This window comes from Bufo bufo, chromosome 5 (genome assembly GCF_905171765.1).
Source record: "Bufo bufo chromosome 5, aBufBuf1.1, whole genome shotgun sequence".
In the NCBI taxonomy this organism is placed as follows: Eukaryota; Metazoa; Chordata; class Amphibia; order Anura; family Bufonidae; genus Bufo; species Bufo bufo.
Window position 1 is genome coordinate 440,552,982 of NC_053393.1, and position 14,446 is coordinate 440,567,427.

The following is a 14,446-nucleotide window of genomic DNA, read 5'->3' on the forward strand; positions in this document are numbered from 1 at the left end:
AGATACCGGAGCCTATACCGGGAGAACGGAGCGGCGCCCAGGTATAACAGTAAGTGCAGGGAGATCCCTGGGCGCCGCTCTCCATGTCTGTATGCTTAGTTTACATTTTTTATTCTAGTGAAAGGACCTCTTTAAACAAAGTATTATGCGAATCGACTTCGGATGTTTCATCCGAAGTCAATTCGCTCATCCCTAAAAGTGACCATCAAAAAATCTATACTCATAAAAAGTGGCATCAGGGAAGAAAATCCTGGAATAAATGAGATGTAAACCAAGATTACCTAAAAGCCAAGTCCTCCAAAAGAGGCACTCTCCACTAGGGATCGACCGATATAGATTTTTTAGGGCCGATACCGATAATTTGTGAATTTTCAGGCCGATAGCCGATAATTTATACCGATATTCTGGGAATTTTCATTTTTGAGAAAAAAAAAATTTCCTACACAAATCTGCTGAAAATTAATATGTTTATTGTTAACGTGTATTTTTTTTTTTTTGTAAATCTTTTTCATTTATACTTTAATATTTTTGTGTGTTTTTTTTTGTTTTGTTTTACTAACTTTTAGCCCCCTTAGGGACTAGAACCCTTGTCCTATTCACCCTGATAGATCTCTATCAGGGTGAATAGGATCTCACACTGTCCCTGCTGCTCTGTGCTTTGTGCACACAGCAGCATGGAGCTGAACATGGCAGCCAGGGCTTCAATAGCGTCCTGGCTGCCATGGTAACCGATCGGAGCCCCAGGATTACACTGCTGGGGCTCTGATCGGAGGAGCAGGGGAGAGGGGATCCTGTGGCCACTGCCACCAATGATTAATACTGGGAGGGTGGGGGGCGCACTGCGCCACCAATGTTTTTACTATAGGGATGGGGGTGGGGGGCGCACTGCGCCACCAATTATTAATACTGGGGGGGCTTGGGGGGGGCGCACTGCGCCACCAATGAAGATAAGTCTCTCATTCATATACAGGAGGCGGGAGCTGGCTGCAGAATCACATAGCCGGCTCCCGACCTCTATGAGCGGTAGCTGCGATCCGCGGCACCTAAGGGGTTAACTACCGCGGACCGCAGCTACAGTTCATAGAGGTCGGGAGCCGGCTATGTGATTCTGCAGCCAGCTCCCGCCTCCTGTATATGAATTAATGAAAGACTCATCTTCATTGGTGGCGCAGCGGCCACAGCCCCTCCCCTCCTCTTGTCTTCTCTCCTGTCATTGGTGGCAGCGGCAGCAGCACAGGGGGAGGAGACACTGCTTCCTTCTCCCCTGTGCTGCGGAGGGAACACAGAGAGCGCTGAGAGCAGCGCGTTCTGTGTTCCCCATACGTTATCGGTATATCGGCAAAATAGATGCCGATACCGATAACGTTCAAAATCCTGAATATCGGTCGATAATATTGGTAAAACCGATAATCGGTCGATCCCTACTCTCCACTCTACTAACCAAAGAGACACATATGCCATATTTGGACATCCAGAGGCTGACGTGCCGAGGCAATCCATTAGGGCAGGGATGCTCAACCTGCGGCCCTTCAGCTAAACTACAACTCCCAGCATGCCCTAAAAGCTGTAGGCTGTTCAGGCATACTGGGAGTTGTAGTTTTGCAACAGCTGGAGGGCCACAGGTTGGGCATTCCTGCGGGGTTTTCTAGTTTAAAGGGGTTGTCCGAGTTATGGAAAAAAAATATATATAGCACTGTAAATCTGATGGGCAGCAATATATAACTAAGCTAAGCAAGTTTTAGGCAACAAAAATATCTAGTTCCTCATTTCCCTGGTTCTCTTCTGGCCCTTTGTTTACTTGCAATAAAAACAACCTCTGCCCCTCCCCCTGCACTGCTAAGGGAGTGAATACAAGTGCTGCCCTGAGTGACATGTCTGCCTGCTGGGAGACTCAGCAGCATGTTGTATGTGTAGAACTACAAGTCCCAGCTGTATAATGACACTACTAAGGGAGTGAATACAAGTACTGCCCTGAGTGACATGTCTGCCTGCTGGGAGACTCTGCAGCATGTTCTATGTATAGGACTACAAGTCCTAACTGTACAATGACACTGCTAATACACACAGGATCTTCCCCCTACCTGCAATACTCTGCAGAACTTCTCTTTCAGCTCCTGTGCCTAGAATTTGTCTCCTCACTGCCTGCAGCTACACAGTAAACACTTCAGCCCTGAGTCTGTGCAGCTGAAGGGATTAAGAATCCTGGGAGAGAGCAATAAGCAGCAGCCGGCAGTGCAGGGGGGCGTGGCCAGCACAGTGACCTCTGGTGTACAGATCTCTCAGGCTTGTGCACCAACATTATCAGAGCAGCGAGAGAAGCTGACATCACAGGTCATGTGACCCTGTGAAATCTGAGAAACCAGCCACTGGAGATAAAGTGAGTTAATTGGAAAGCTGTTACATTTGCCTAGTTAGAAACATAGAAATAAATAAATAAATAACTCGGACAACCCCTTTAAGACCTTTTCATCCACACGGCTGCTGCAGCCGATCGCCAGCCACCGTGGAGATGTCAGAGTCCACAAGACGAGCATGGGTATATTTGCTATATTATGCCAAATGCAGAGGTCAGAAATGTAAGATTGGTAAATATATTATATATCTGGTAAACCCTTCTAAGGTATATTCATTTTTCTGGTCAGATGTCCTAGTTAGATGGTATTTCAATAATCCATTCAGTATGTAGCGTTTAGATTCCATGAGATGCAAATGCAGGCAAAAATAGAATTTTAGGGTATTTATGTCTGGAGTAGGGTTGTTTCGATACCAAAATTTTGATTCAGTTTCGATACCATAAAAAAGTCGATACCACGCGAAAAAAATAAAACGCAAAAAAAAAGCCGCGTGCATTCCGCATTTTATGGAACATCCGGCCCATAATAGAACAGTCCTATCCTATTTCTTGGGGGGACAAGGTGACAAAAAAAAAAAGGCAAATCGCACAGTTTTTCTTTTCTTTTACAGTGTTCACCGCATAAGAGAGATTTTTTAATATTTTAATATTTTGGACTTTTCAGACGTGGCGATATGTAATATTTTATTTATTTATTGTTTATATATTTTATATGTAAAATTGGGATTTATACAATTGGTGTATTTTTTTAACTTTTTTTTTTTTTACAGTTTATTTAATAACTATTTCCCCCCCTTAGGTAGAACCTGGAATATTTTAATCCCTTGTCCTAATCACCCTAATAGATCTCTATTAGGGTGAATAGGATCTTATACACTCCCTGCTGCCCTGTGCATAGTGCACACAGCAACAGGGAGCTGACTATGGCAGCCAGGGCTTCAGTAGCATCCTGGCTGCCATGGTAACCGATCGGAGCCCCATTATTACACTGCTGGGGCTCCGATCAGAAACTGCCACTGCTGCCAATGAGAGGAAGTGAGGGGACTCTGTGGCCACTGCACCAATGATTTTAATACTGTGGGGAGGGGGGGGCGCATTACGCCACCAATGATAATTAACGTTTAATATACAAATACAGCCGGCGGCAGAAACACATTGCCGGCACCCGACCTCTGACAGGGCGCTGTGATCAGCAGCAGTTAACCCCTCAGGTGCGGCACCCTGTCAGAGGCAGGGTGCCGGCAATGTGTTTCTGACGCTTGTATTTGTAATGTATTAAACGTTAGTTATCATTGGTGGCGCAGTGGCCACAGCCCCTCCTCTCCTCCCTCTCCTCATTGGTGGCAGCGGCACAGGGGGAGGGAGAGACTGCTTCCTTCTCCCCGTGCTGCTGAGAGAACATGGAGTGCGCTGAGAGCAGCGCGATCCATATTCTCTGATACTAGTATCGATAAAAGGCAAAAGTATCGGCTGGGTATCGAAAGTTCGATACCCGAAACAACCCTAGTCTGGAGTTAAAGCTATTTAATTATAAACAGCATTTAACCCCATCATACAATAAACTAAAGCTACATACAGGCCCATATTACATTGGGGTGGACTGAAAGGAGCATCAGCAGTACTTATTCAGGTGCAAATTGACGCTGAATCAGATCAACTAGTCAGAAATAACTTTCATTTAGTTTACAGATAAACAGGACCCGCTGCCTCTCCAGATATGTCTATTTTAGTGACTACTTGTGTTCCTGTGTAATAGGAATTCTGGAGTATCTATTTTTATGACTATGTTGTGCAGTTCCTCTATTATTCCTACTAGAAAAAAAATGGCAACAGGGGGTTACTATTTGGGTGTGTGCACCCGGACAGAATGACACTGTCCAATCAGTGCTACCAGCTGCAGACTGAGCAATGACATATCACCAACTGGTAACACCCAGCTGGCAATTAAAGGGAACCTGTCATCACCTTTATGTTGTCCATACTAACGGCAGTATAAAGTAGAGACAGGTGAGTTGATTTTAGCGGTCTGTCATTTATAAGTTAAAAGTAGGTGGTTGCTGAGAACCAGCATCACAATCATTGCAGACTGGGCCTGGAAAAGAGTCCCGGCCACCTGAGAAGAGTCCTGGTTATTCATGAATTCCTGCTCTCCCTGCCCACCTGCTGATGACTGACCGTCTTCTACCTAGTTTTCTCCCTTTCTCTCTAGGAGAGAACTGACAATCATCAGCAGATGGGTGAGAGAGCAGGAGATTATGTATAACCAGGACTCTTCTCAGGTAGATCTGACTCTTTTCCAGGCCTGGGCTGCAATGGTTATGATGCTGGTTCTCAGCAACCACTTACTTTTAGCTCATGAGTGACACACCGCTGAAATCAGCATTTCTGTCACTACTTTATACTGCCCTCAGTACGGTCGGCATAAAGTTGATGACAGGTTCCCTATATTAAGTCATAAACTTCTCATATGAATAACAGAGGGGCAAAACCACATAGAGTCATAAGGAAATATGCTCCAGAATTGTCATTGGAATACAATTTTTCACTTAAATAGACAAGTCAGGAGAGGTGACACCCCCTCTTTAACCACTGGTTTCTTGTAAATATTCTAACACAGATCCTAATGGAGGCTTAAAGGGTTACTGTTTCTAATGGATTGAAAGTGTCGCCATGTGGGACAAATGCAAGACCTTATGCTATACTATACATGACATCCAAACGCCAAGAGGATACTTATGATCAGAATTAGTTTTCCATGTGCCCTAGTGGACAGCTGTGCATTGTGTGCTAATGGGACAACTGTGCCGACACCCCAGCAAGAAAAACAGTATGTGCTCCGAGGTCACCAGCACAAGACAACTGGGGGAGCAGCAACTGCAGCCAGCTGTCACATACCTCTGCTACATGACAAGAAGGGTGGACTGGGGTAGCCAGCTGTCACATACCTCTGCTACATGACAAGAAGGGTGGACTGGGGTAGCCAGCTGTCACATACCTCTGCTACATGACAAGAAGGGTGGACTGGGGTAGCCAGCTGTCACATACCTCTGCTACATGACAAGAAGGGTGGACTGGGGTAGCCAGCTGTCACATACCTCTGCTACATGACAAGAAGGGTGGACTGGGGTAGCCAGCTGTCATCTATCAGTGTTCTTGAAGGCTATAAAAGGAATATCACTTCTATTGATTATAATACGAGAAAAAGATCAATGTAAATGAGTTTCCCATATATTTCCTGATATTCTGTGATGTTATTTAGTGCAGACTGTTTTGCATTGCATGTTGGAGGCATACATTAGGACAGTTTCCCAATGTACACTTTCAGCTGCAGGCATGTATCGCCCCTAGGATCCCATGTTAAAATATCATTCATATACATTTTTTGCAGGATGCCTTTGGATAGAATAGCATTGTTACTACACTATTCTATCCAGCAAAAGAATAAAGTTATACTGAAATATATTGGCCCAACAAAAGCCTAAAGGGCTCTCTTTGGGCCCCTGCCTCATGAACTGGGGTCTAAAGATATGGTAAACGATACACTAGGAGCTTATCCCAGCATATGTGTTACATCCACACTACAGGTTGGATAATCACGTTTCTACTAACCTCTCCTTCCCATTTCTAATAGACCCCCCAACAGTGGAGAAGGCGGTCTCATACACGATGTGGACAAAAGTACTGGGACACCCACACATTCCACCTACAGGAGCTTTTATGACATCCCATTCTGTAGCCATTACAAGCAGCGTTTTGGTGTCCGAACGGAACGGAGCCAAACTGATGCATCCTGAGCGGATCCTTATCCATTCAGAATGCATTAGGGCAAATCCGTTTTGGACCACTTATGAGAGCCCTGAAAGTATCTCACAAACGGAAAGCCAAAACGCCAGTGTGAAAGTAGCCTTAAACTCGTTGGCACAATGCAGCCAGAGCTCAGTGGTGGTGTGCATTACACATCTCCGTCTGACACTTGGCATTGTGCTTGGTGATGTAAGGCTTGCATGCAGCTGCTCAGCCATGGAAACCCCTGCCATGAAGGTATCGGCACACAGTCGGTGTGCTCATGTTAGTGACCGATGAGGTTTGGTCAGCAGAGAGTTTGCGACTTCTATTCACTATGCACTACCCGCTCTGTGACTTTACGTGGTCTGCTACTCTGTGGTTTAGTTGCTGTGGTTCCTCAACGCTTCCACTTTGTAATAATACCACTCACAGTTGATGGTGGAATATCTAGGACAAGGATGCTCAACCTGCGGCCCTCCAGCTGTTGTAAACCTACAACTCCCACCATGCTCTGCTGTAGGCTGATAGCTGTAGGCCAGGGATGGCCATCCTGTGGCTCTCCAGCTGTTCTAAAACTACAACTCCCACCATGCCCTGTTGTAGGCAGTCTGGGCATGCTGGGAGTTGTAGTTTTGCAACAGCTGGAGAGCCTCAGGTTGGCCATCCCTGCTGTAGGCTGTGCAGGCATGCTGACAGTTGTAGTTTTGCAACAGCTGGAGGGCCGCCGCTTGGGCATCCCTGATCTAAGAGGAAGAAGAGATTACACAAACCGACTTGCAGTGGTGGCATCCTATTACAATACCACGCTGGAATTCGGTGAGCTCTTTAGAACAACCCAATCTTTCACAAATGTTTGTAAGGCTGGGTCTACACAGCAATCTAGGCCTCGACATCTGTTGCGAAACCAAGGATCGCTTTGCAACACTGCGGCCATTGAACTGAATGGGGTTGTAGTGTGACTCACAAGCAGTTGCGACTGCTACCCCAGATTCTCAGACAAATCAGACACTGCTGGATTTTGGCATCACGTTCGCTGTGGGTCACACTGCGACCTCATTCAGTTCAGTGGCTGCAGTGCTATACAGTGATCTTTGGTTGAGCAAAGAGTCCTGTGGCCAAGACTGCCGTGTAGCCCCAGCCTAAAAGCAGACTGCATGGTTAGGTGCTTGATGTTATACACCCGTGGAAATGGGAGTGAGTGAAACTCAATGATTAAGAGGTGTGTCCCAATACTTGGAGTGTCCATATAGTGGATATAGATGTCAATTACACATCTCATCATGTGTGGTCAGCTTTTGTTTATTGCAACAATCTACAAAAATCCTTAAAGATACTCAACTCATTCAACATTTTCTTACAAATTTGAAATGATGCCACATCCTAAAGATTTCTATATGCTCCTTTAAATCGAAAATACTGCACCCCATATGCATTGACTAAATGGCTGGAAATGCTTCTATCTAAATCATACAATGTTAAAAGGGGAACATGAGCCAGAAGTGAGAAGTCACAGTGCATGGAATTATGAAATTATGGCTTTTGCATTTCAAAAACATCCAGGTATAAGTGGGGTTCTGCAAAGACACTAGGGCAGTGGTGGCGAACCTATGGCACAGGTCTAAGAGGGGTCACTCAGAGCTCTCTCTGTGCGCAACCATGCCCTGGAAAAACTCTAAGGCGTGCCAATATACCTTAGACTTTTCCTGCCATTCCTATGAACGGCACAGGCAGCGCACTGAATGTAGGCAGGCTGTTATAGCTAAATGAAGATATACTATATTGGTATTCAGGTTAAATTGATGTGTTGGCACTTGGCAATAAAAAAGTGGGTTTTGAGTTGCAGTTTAGACACTCGGTCTCTAAAAAGTTCGCCATCACTGCACTAGGGCATACGTCCTAGGAGGGAGGTATTTCACGCCGGAGGACTAGACACAACCATGTAGCAAACATAAAAGCAGATCAGCAAGCGGTCTGAAAAAATCTTCAAGTCTTTACTCCAAAGACATCATTTTAGGCTACATTCACACATCCGTGTGTGTGGATCCGCAAAACACGGACATCGGCGATGTGCGTTCCGCATTTTGCGGTCCACACATCGCCGGCACTTAATAGAAAATGCCTTTTCTTGTCCGCAATTGCGGACAAGAATAGGACATGTTCTATATTTTTCGGGATCGGAATTGCGGACCCGGAAGTGCGGATCCGCAATTCCAGGTCCCATAGAAATTAATGGGTCCGTAATTCCGTTCCGCAAAATGCGGAACGAAATTGCGGACGTGTGAATGGACCCTAAAGGTTACAATTTCAGTTATTTTAGCTTACGCATTTCGATCAGATGTGATCTTAGTCATAGCCAAGTAATACTATAGCGAGATTACGGGAAAATGTGGAGGCAACACCGGCAACTTTAATAACATCTGATCGCCAGAGGTCATAGTTCACCAACAGGGACACTGACAGAGAAAACAGAGCAAGTACACGTAGCTCCAAGCAGTATCCAGTTGTGGTATCTATCACAGCCATCTAAATCGATGCTGGACTGTATTGCTAAACCGTCACACGTCTCACAAGGCACTGGTTTGTGTGGTCCTATACTGGTTTAGACTGCAGGCTGTTTAGTCAAGGAAATAAAACATCACCTGATACCACAAATTATTCCAACTATCTTATATTGTCTGTATTTCTACAGGTTATCTAAAGATTACTCAGGAATATACATAACAGACAGCGTCATCCTTCTGCAGAAGATGAGAATACTATACCTGGGAGAAAGCGGGTGGTGGAGGGGGTGCAGGTGGTGGTGGTGCCGGAGGCCCCGACATGGCTCAGATTACTGCTCGTCACCCCTAGAAGATAATGCCAGAGCATATATTATTACAGTATTCATTACTAACATCCTAGAAACCTAAATACATTTAGTTAGCGTCCCACGTATCTGTGTACAGCATTTACATAGTCAGTACATCTTGAAAACGCAGAGTCTGGGAGAGCGGAAACTGTGGAGGTGACCTGGTGTTTAGGAATTTAAAAAATGTAGCAGCCAATGTGATAAATAATACAAATTACCATTACATACATCTCTAGACATCTTTGGGGGCAATGTTTTATTGCATTCTACTCATTTTGGGTCAATATTCATTTTTCATTTGGTCTTTATTAAACATTTTCAGCCATTTTCCCAAATGAGCTTCTATGTATTTGCAAGCTTTGAGTCCCGTCAGGGAACTAATCTGATGGCTCATGTGAAGCCTTTATCTCTGAATTCCGGACATATCAAACATAAGCACTTATTTAAGCCATATTCTTATGTTTCATTAGACTTGAGCTATAATGAGTGTTTATGAGATGTCAGGAATTCAGAAATAAGGGCTTCACATCAGTTATCTAACAGGAAAGTCTGCAACTCTTCAAATACACAGCTGGGAAAAGGGCTGAACATTTTTAAGAAAGACCAATTGAAAAAATAATTTTTAGCCCCAAATGAGTAAAATACAAGAAAAATGCCCATAACCCTAAAATTCCCTCCTGCTTCAGCGCCACTGCTCCGGTGGTCCCCCTTTGTCTTTGATGACATCCTATATATCCACATGACTAATGCAATTGCCAATCACTGGCTTCAGCAGTACCACAGAGGCCCGTCATTGGCTGCAGCAGTCATACAGACCAACCCTTTGAAGAGCAGTACAATTTATAAAACTACTAGTGTTTCAGACGGGATTCTGTCATAGTTCACTACTTTTGAAAAAGTCCCTTTTTAATGTTGGAATTGATTAGCATTGGAAAGTCGACGCAACATTTCCTATCGGATCACAAAATAGTAGAGCTTTGGGTGCTTCTACATCAGGTTTTATGAATTTCATGCATTTTTTTTTTACCAGCGGTTTTTAGGGTGATGTTTTTTAGTCACATAACATTTTAATTACATGCATTTCAGACTTTTTTTTCCCTATAGAGAAGACTATGTGTTAAAACCCCACTATAAAAAAATGCAATGTTTGTATGGTGTTTTAGAAGTTCCCTCTGGCCAATATGTAACAACAACAAAAAAGAAAAAATAGAAAAAAAATAAACCCTGAACGAAAAATGTGGTGCTAAAAAAAAAAGGGATATGTGCAATCACCCTAGCTGTATGGTTTTCAGTGGTGCTTACTGCCATCCACATCCTTCCCACAAGTGCTCCAGTATTTCACATCTCATCCACCTTCCACCCATCCGTCCCATGAACGGTGTTAAGTCCCTCTTCCAATGGACCGTGAAATGTATGCATTAGATAAAGCACCTTGCAGCACGGCTGCCATCTCAAAGGGCAAGTAATACAATAAAGCAAAGTAGAGACAATACAAGATGGAAGCATTACATAATGACTAGCATGAGGCCACTGTTCCCAAGTCAACAAACCAGGAATAGGAACTCTATATTTACCAAGTGCATTTCAAGGTGATGCCGCTCAAGAGACAATCTGTCTGTGGTTCATAGTTATTGCATGGGGGACTTTCCAGTATCCATAGAATGAGGCTGCTCCTACAGAACGTCTCCTATCTACCTAAGCTTTCCTCTATCCATGGGCAAAAGAATCAGTTTGCTGCCCTAGCCCAGTATGTTAATAAGATGGTCGACAACTTTCGTTATAAAAAAAAAAATCTCTTAAAGGGCATCTGTCAGCCATGTTCCATGTGCACTTGGCAGCTGAAGGCATCTGTGTTGGTCCCATGTTCATATGAGCCTGTATTGCTGAGAAAAACTAAGTTTTAATATATGCAATTAAGCCTCTAGGAGCAACGGAGGCGTTGCCATTACACCTAGACGCTCTGCTCTCTCTGCAACGGCTGCGCCGTCTCCACTGTGATTGACAGGGACAGGTGTTATCATGTTCACAATGCCTGGCTTTGTTGTTTAAAGTACAGAGGGTGCAGCAGTTGCAGAGAGAGCAGAGCCTCTAGGTGTAACGGTAACGCCCCCGTTGCTCCTGGAGGCTCATTTGCATTTATTAAAACTTATTTTTTCTCAGCAATGCGGACACATATGAACATGGGACCAACACAGATGCCTTCAGCTGCCAAGACCACATGTAACAGGTCAGCCAGTTTGATAGGTACAAATCTGCTTACAGATGCCCCTTAGAGGGGTTGTAAAAAAAATGGGGGAGGGGTGGTTTTGGGAAACCTTCCTATTCATCCAGACCTGTACAGGAAAAAAGACTTACCTGCTTCCCCCGCACCTTCTTCTACAGGCCTGCATCCGGTTTTACATTGTTGCAGCCAATCACTGGCCGTGGTGGAGACCAGATCCCCTGGAGGCATATGACCATTTGTCACGACCTAATGGGAGCCAATCTCCCCTGTGGCCAGTGATTGGCTGTGACAATGTCAAGCCGGATGTTGACATCGTGGGAGCCCCTGCAGAGCATTGCACTCCTGCATGAGAAGGAGTGGGGAGCCAGCACCAGGAAGCAGGTAAGTCATCTGTCCTATACAGGTCCGGACAAATTGGGGGTGGGGGTTCCAACCCCTCTCCCATTCTTGCACAACACCTTTAATGTGGTTGTCGGAGATAATTAAAAATCCCTGAATAGTGTCAAATAAACATAATGGCATACTTACCTCTTTCTCCGGCACCATTCCAGTCCTGCAGCGGTCGTGTGCCGTATTCCTGCACGTCACCACTGTAGTCCGGAGACTAGCAGCGGCAGGAAGACTGGCGAGCTGGTGCAGAGAAGGACGCCGGAGACAGGTAATGTATTACCACTAAGAGGTACAGCGGAACTACACAAACCACTGTCATCATTTTTTAGACAAGGGTCGGGTTCACTAAGCACGGATTTACACAAATGAATTTCACAAGACCAGATAATCCAATATAACTCATCAATCTACATATCTGCTGCAGGCAAAGTATGGGCAGGGTTACCATAAATTACAGAGCTGTGTGCGGCAATTATCATAAATGATATGTTGCTTATCTTTACAGTCATTCCTCCAATGTGAAAACCGTGTAATATCATTCTTGAAGGCAAAATGCTGTGATTTATTATATTTAAATGCAGTTGTGCTCGGATCGGCTCATGCTGAGAGGGTCCCCTACCTACGCCTATACTCCACCCCCCCAACCTAGAAGCAGCAGAGTTATGCCGGAACTGCTTATCGAAGGGTAGCCTAAAGGGGGCTACCCCAATAATGAGACCTGAAAGAAGGGAGGGCTCCTGGGTGGGTTGAAATCGTTCGAACCGACAAGTGGGGGGAGGAGGGCCAGGTTTAAATAGTGAACGCCCCGCCTCCCCTCACACAAATACGGCACTCTTAATTGCCTACCACTTGTGCTCGGATCGGCTCATGCTGAGAGGGTCCCCTACCTACGCCTATACTCCACCCCCCCAACCTAGAAGCAGCAGAGTTATGCCGGAACTGCTTATCGAAGGGTAGCCTAAAGGGGCCAAAAGAACCATGCATAGGAGTTAGAAAACTTGATAACAGAAACTACAGACCAAAACTCGAAAGCCAATGATATTTCGTATAAGGATCCGGGATATTACGTATGGAACACACGGAACTGCGACGACCCAACCGTTTGATGACATGTACTGGCACCTTATGCATGGACGCCGCCGCTGCCGCGCCCATGCGGAAGGAATGTCCTGTGATCCAGCGAGGACCGACCCCTGGACCTGTCAACTAACCTGAAAGTACGTAAGAAAGGCCGCGGTGGTTAGCCGGGCATTGCCTAGTTCGAGTACGGGAGAACATGCCGCTTGGACTAAATACTACGCAGCCCAGCCTCCAAGGCCTGCACCGGACACCATCTGCTGTCCGTGGGAAAGTATCTGACCGCCACTGGTTGCCCCGGCCGTGACGTCTTGGACGAGGCCAAGGTGAGGACATAGATGGACCCGCGCCGGATGAGCTGACCTTTCCGCAGGCACCCAGCCAGCGTATTGGTGCCCATGAGCTCGCCTGACCTGAGGAATCCATGGAAAGCCAGGTACAAGGCTGTTTCTACCAGAGCGCTAACCTGCGGCCCGAACGGTTTGCCCCTGCAGTTTGCCTGTCACGGCCTGAACAAGCTACCGGTAAATGGCTGACGCCCATGTCGTTTCACAACAGACATCTTGCGCAAACCCTTCAACGCCGCTTTGATCGGGTGGGCGGAGAAGAGTGACGGTAGGTCCGGATGTAGCCTGTACCAATGGTGCTGAATACCTGCCATGTATAGTTAACAATGCTATAGGACAGGTTTAATTGAGAGTGGCAAAACCCAGACGAAGCCCAATAGGTGAGTGATAGGTCCCCGGCCAGCGGCCGGGTAGGTGTTCTCATATCTCTGAAACAGGTGCCAAGCTGTCTTGTAAGCCCTCAGAGTATTACTGGCCAAGGAATTGGCCATCAGTCTCTTAGCTATGGTGAGATGGGAGACTAGTCCCAGCACAGCTGGGCCTGGTGAGGAATTTTTTTTTTTTTTTTTTTTATTTATTTATTTTTTAATCTCCATGTGTGAGAGACTCTAATGGCGGAGTCATATGTGTAAAACTAAAACGGAGAAGCCATGCGTGAGAGACTCAGATGGCGGAGTCATATGTGTAACCTAAAACGGAGAAACCATGCGTGAGAGACTCTAATGGCGGAGTCATATGTGTAACCTAAAACGGAGAAACCATGCGTGAGAGACTCTAATGGCGGAGTCATATGTGTAACCTAAAACGGAGAAGCCATGCGTGAGAGACTCTAATGGCGGAGTCCTATGTGTAAACCTAAAACGGAGAAGCCATGCGTGAGAGACTCTAATGGCGGAGTCATATGTGTAACCTAAAACGGAGAAGCCATGCGTGAGAGACTCTAATGGCGGAGTCCTATGTGTAAACCTAAAACGGAGAAGCCATGCGTGAGAGACTCAGATGGCGGAGTCATATGTGTAACCTAAAACGGAGAAACCATGCGTGAGAGACTCTAATGGCGGAGTCATATGTGTAACCTAAAACGGAGAAACCATGCGTGAGAGACTCTAATGGCGGAGTCATATGTGTAACCTAAAACGGAGAAGCCATGCGTGAGAGACTCTAATGGCGGAGTCCTATGTGTAAACCTAAAACGGAGAAGCCATGCGTGAGAGACTCTAATGGCGGAGTCATATGTGTAACCTAAAACGGAGAAGCCATGCGTGAGAGACTCTAATGGCGGAGTCCTATGTGTAAACCTAAAACGGAGAAGCCATGCGTGAGAGACTCTAATGGCGGAGTCATATGTGTAAACCTAAAACGGAGAAGCCATGCGTGAGAGACTCTAATGGCGGAGTCATATGTGTAAAACTAAAACGGAG

The 14,446-nt window shown here is 45.6% G+C and overlaps 1 protein-coding gene across 1 annotated transcript in view; it reads right to left on the reverse strand.

Annotated features, from left to right (window-relative positions):
• The window catches only part of WIPF3 (WAS/WASL interacting protein family member 3), a 69,595-nt gene that overhangs the window by 35,937 nt on the left and 19,212 nt on the right, over positions 1-14,446 (reverse strand). Inside the window, exon 2 of the mRNA XM_040433567.1 lies at positions 8,902-8,985. Coding sequence (XP_040289501.1) covers positions 8,902-8,961 — 60 coding nt within the window. The 5' untranslated portion in view covers positions 8,962-8,985. The remainder of the gene's footprint in view (positions 1-8,901; positions 8,986-14,446) is intronic.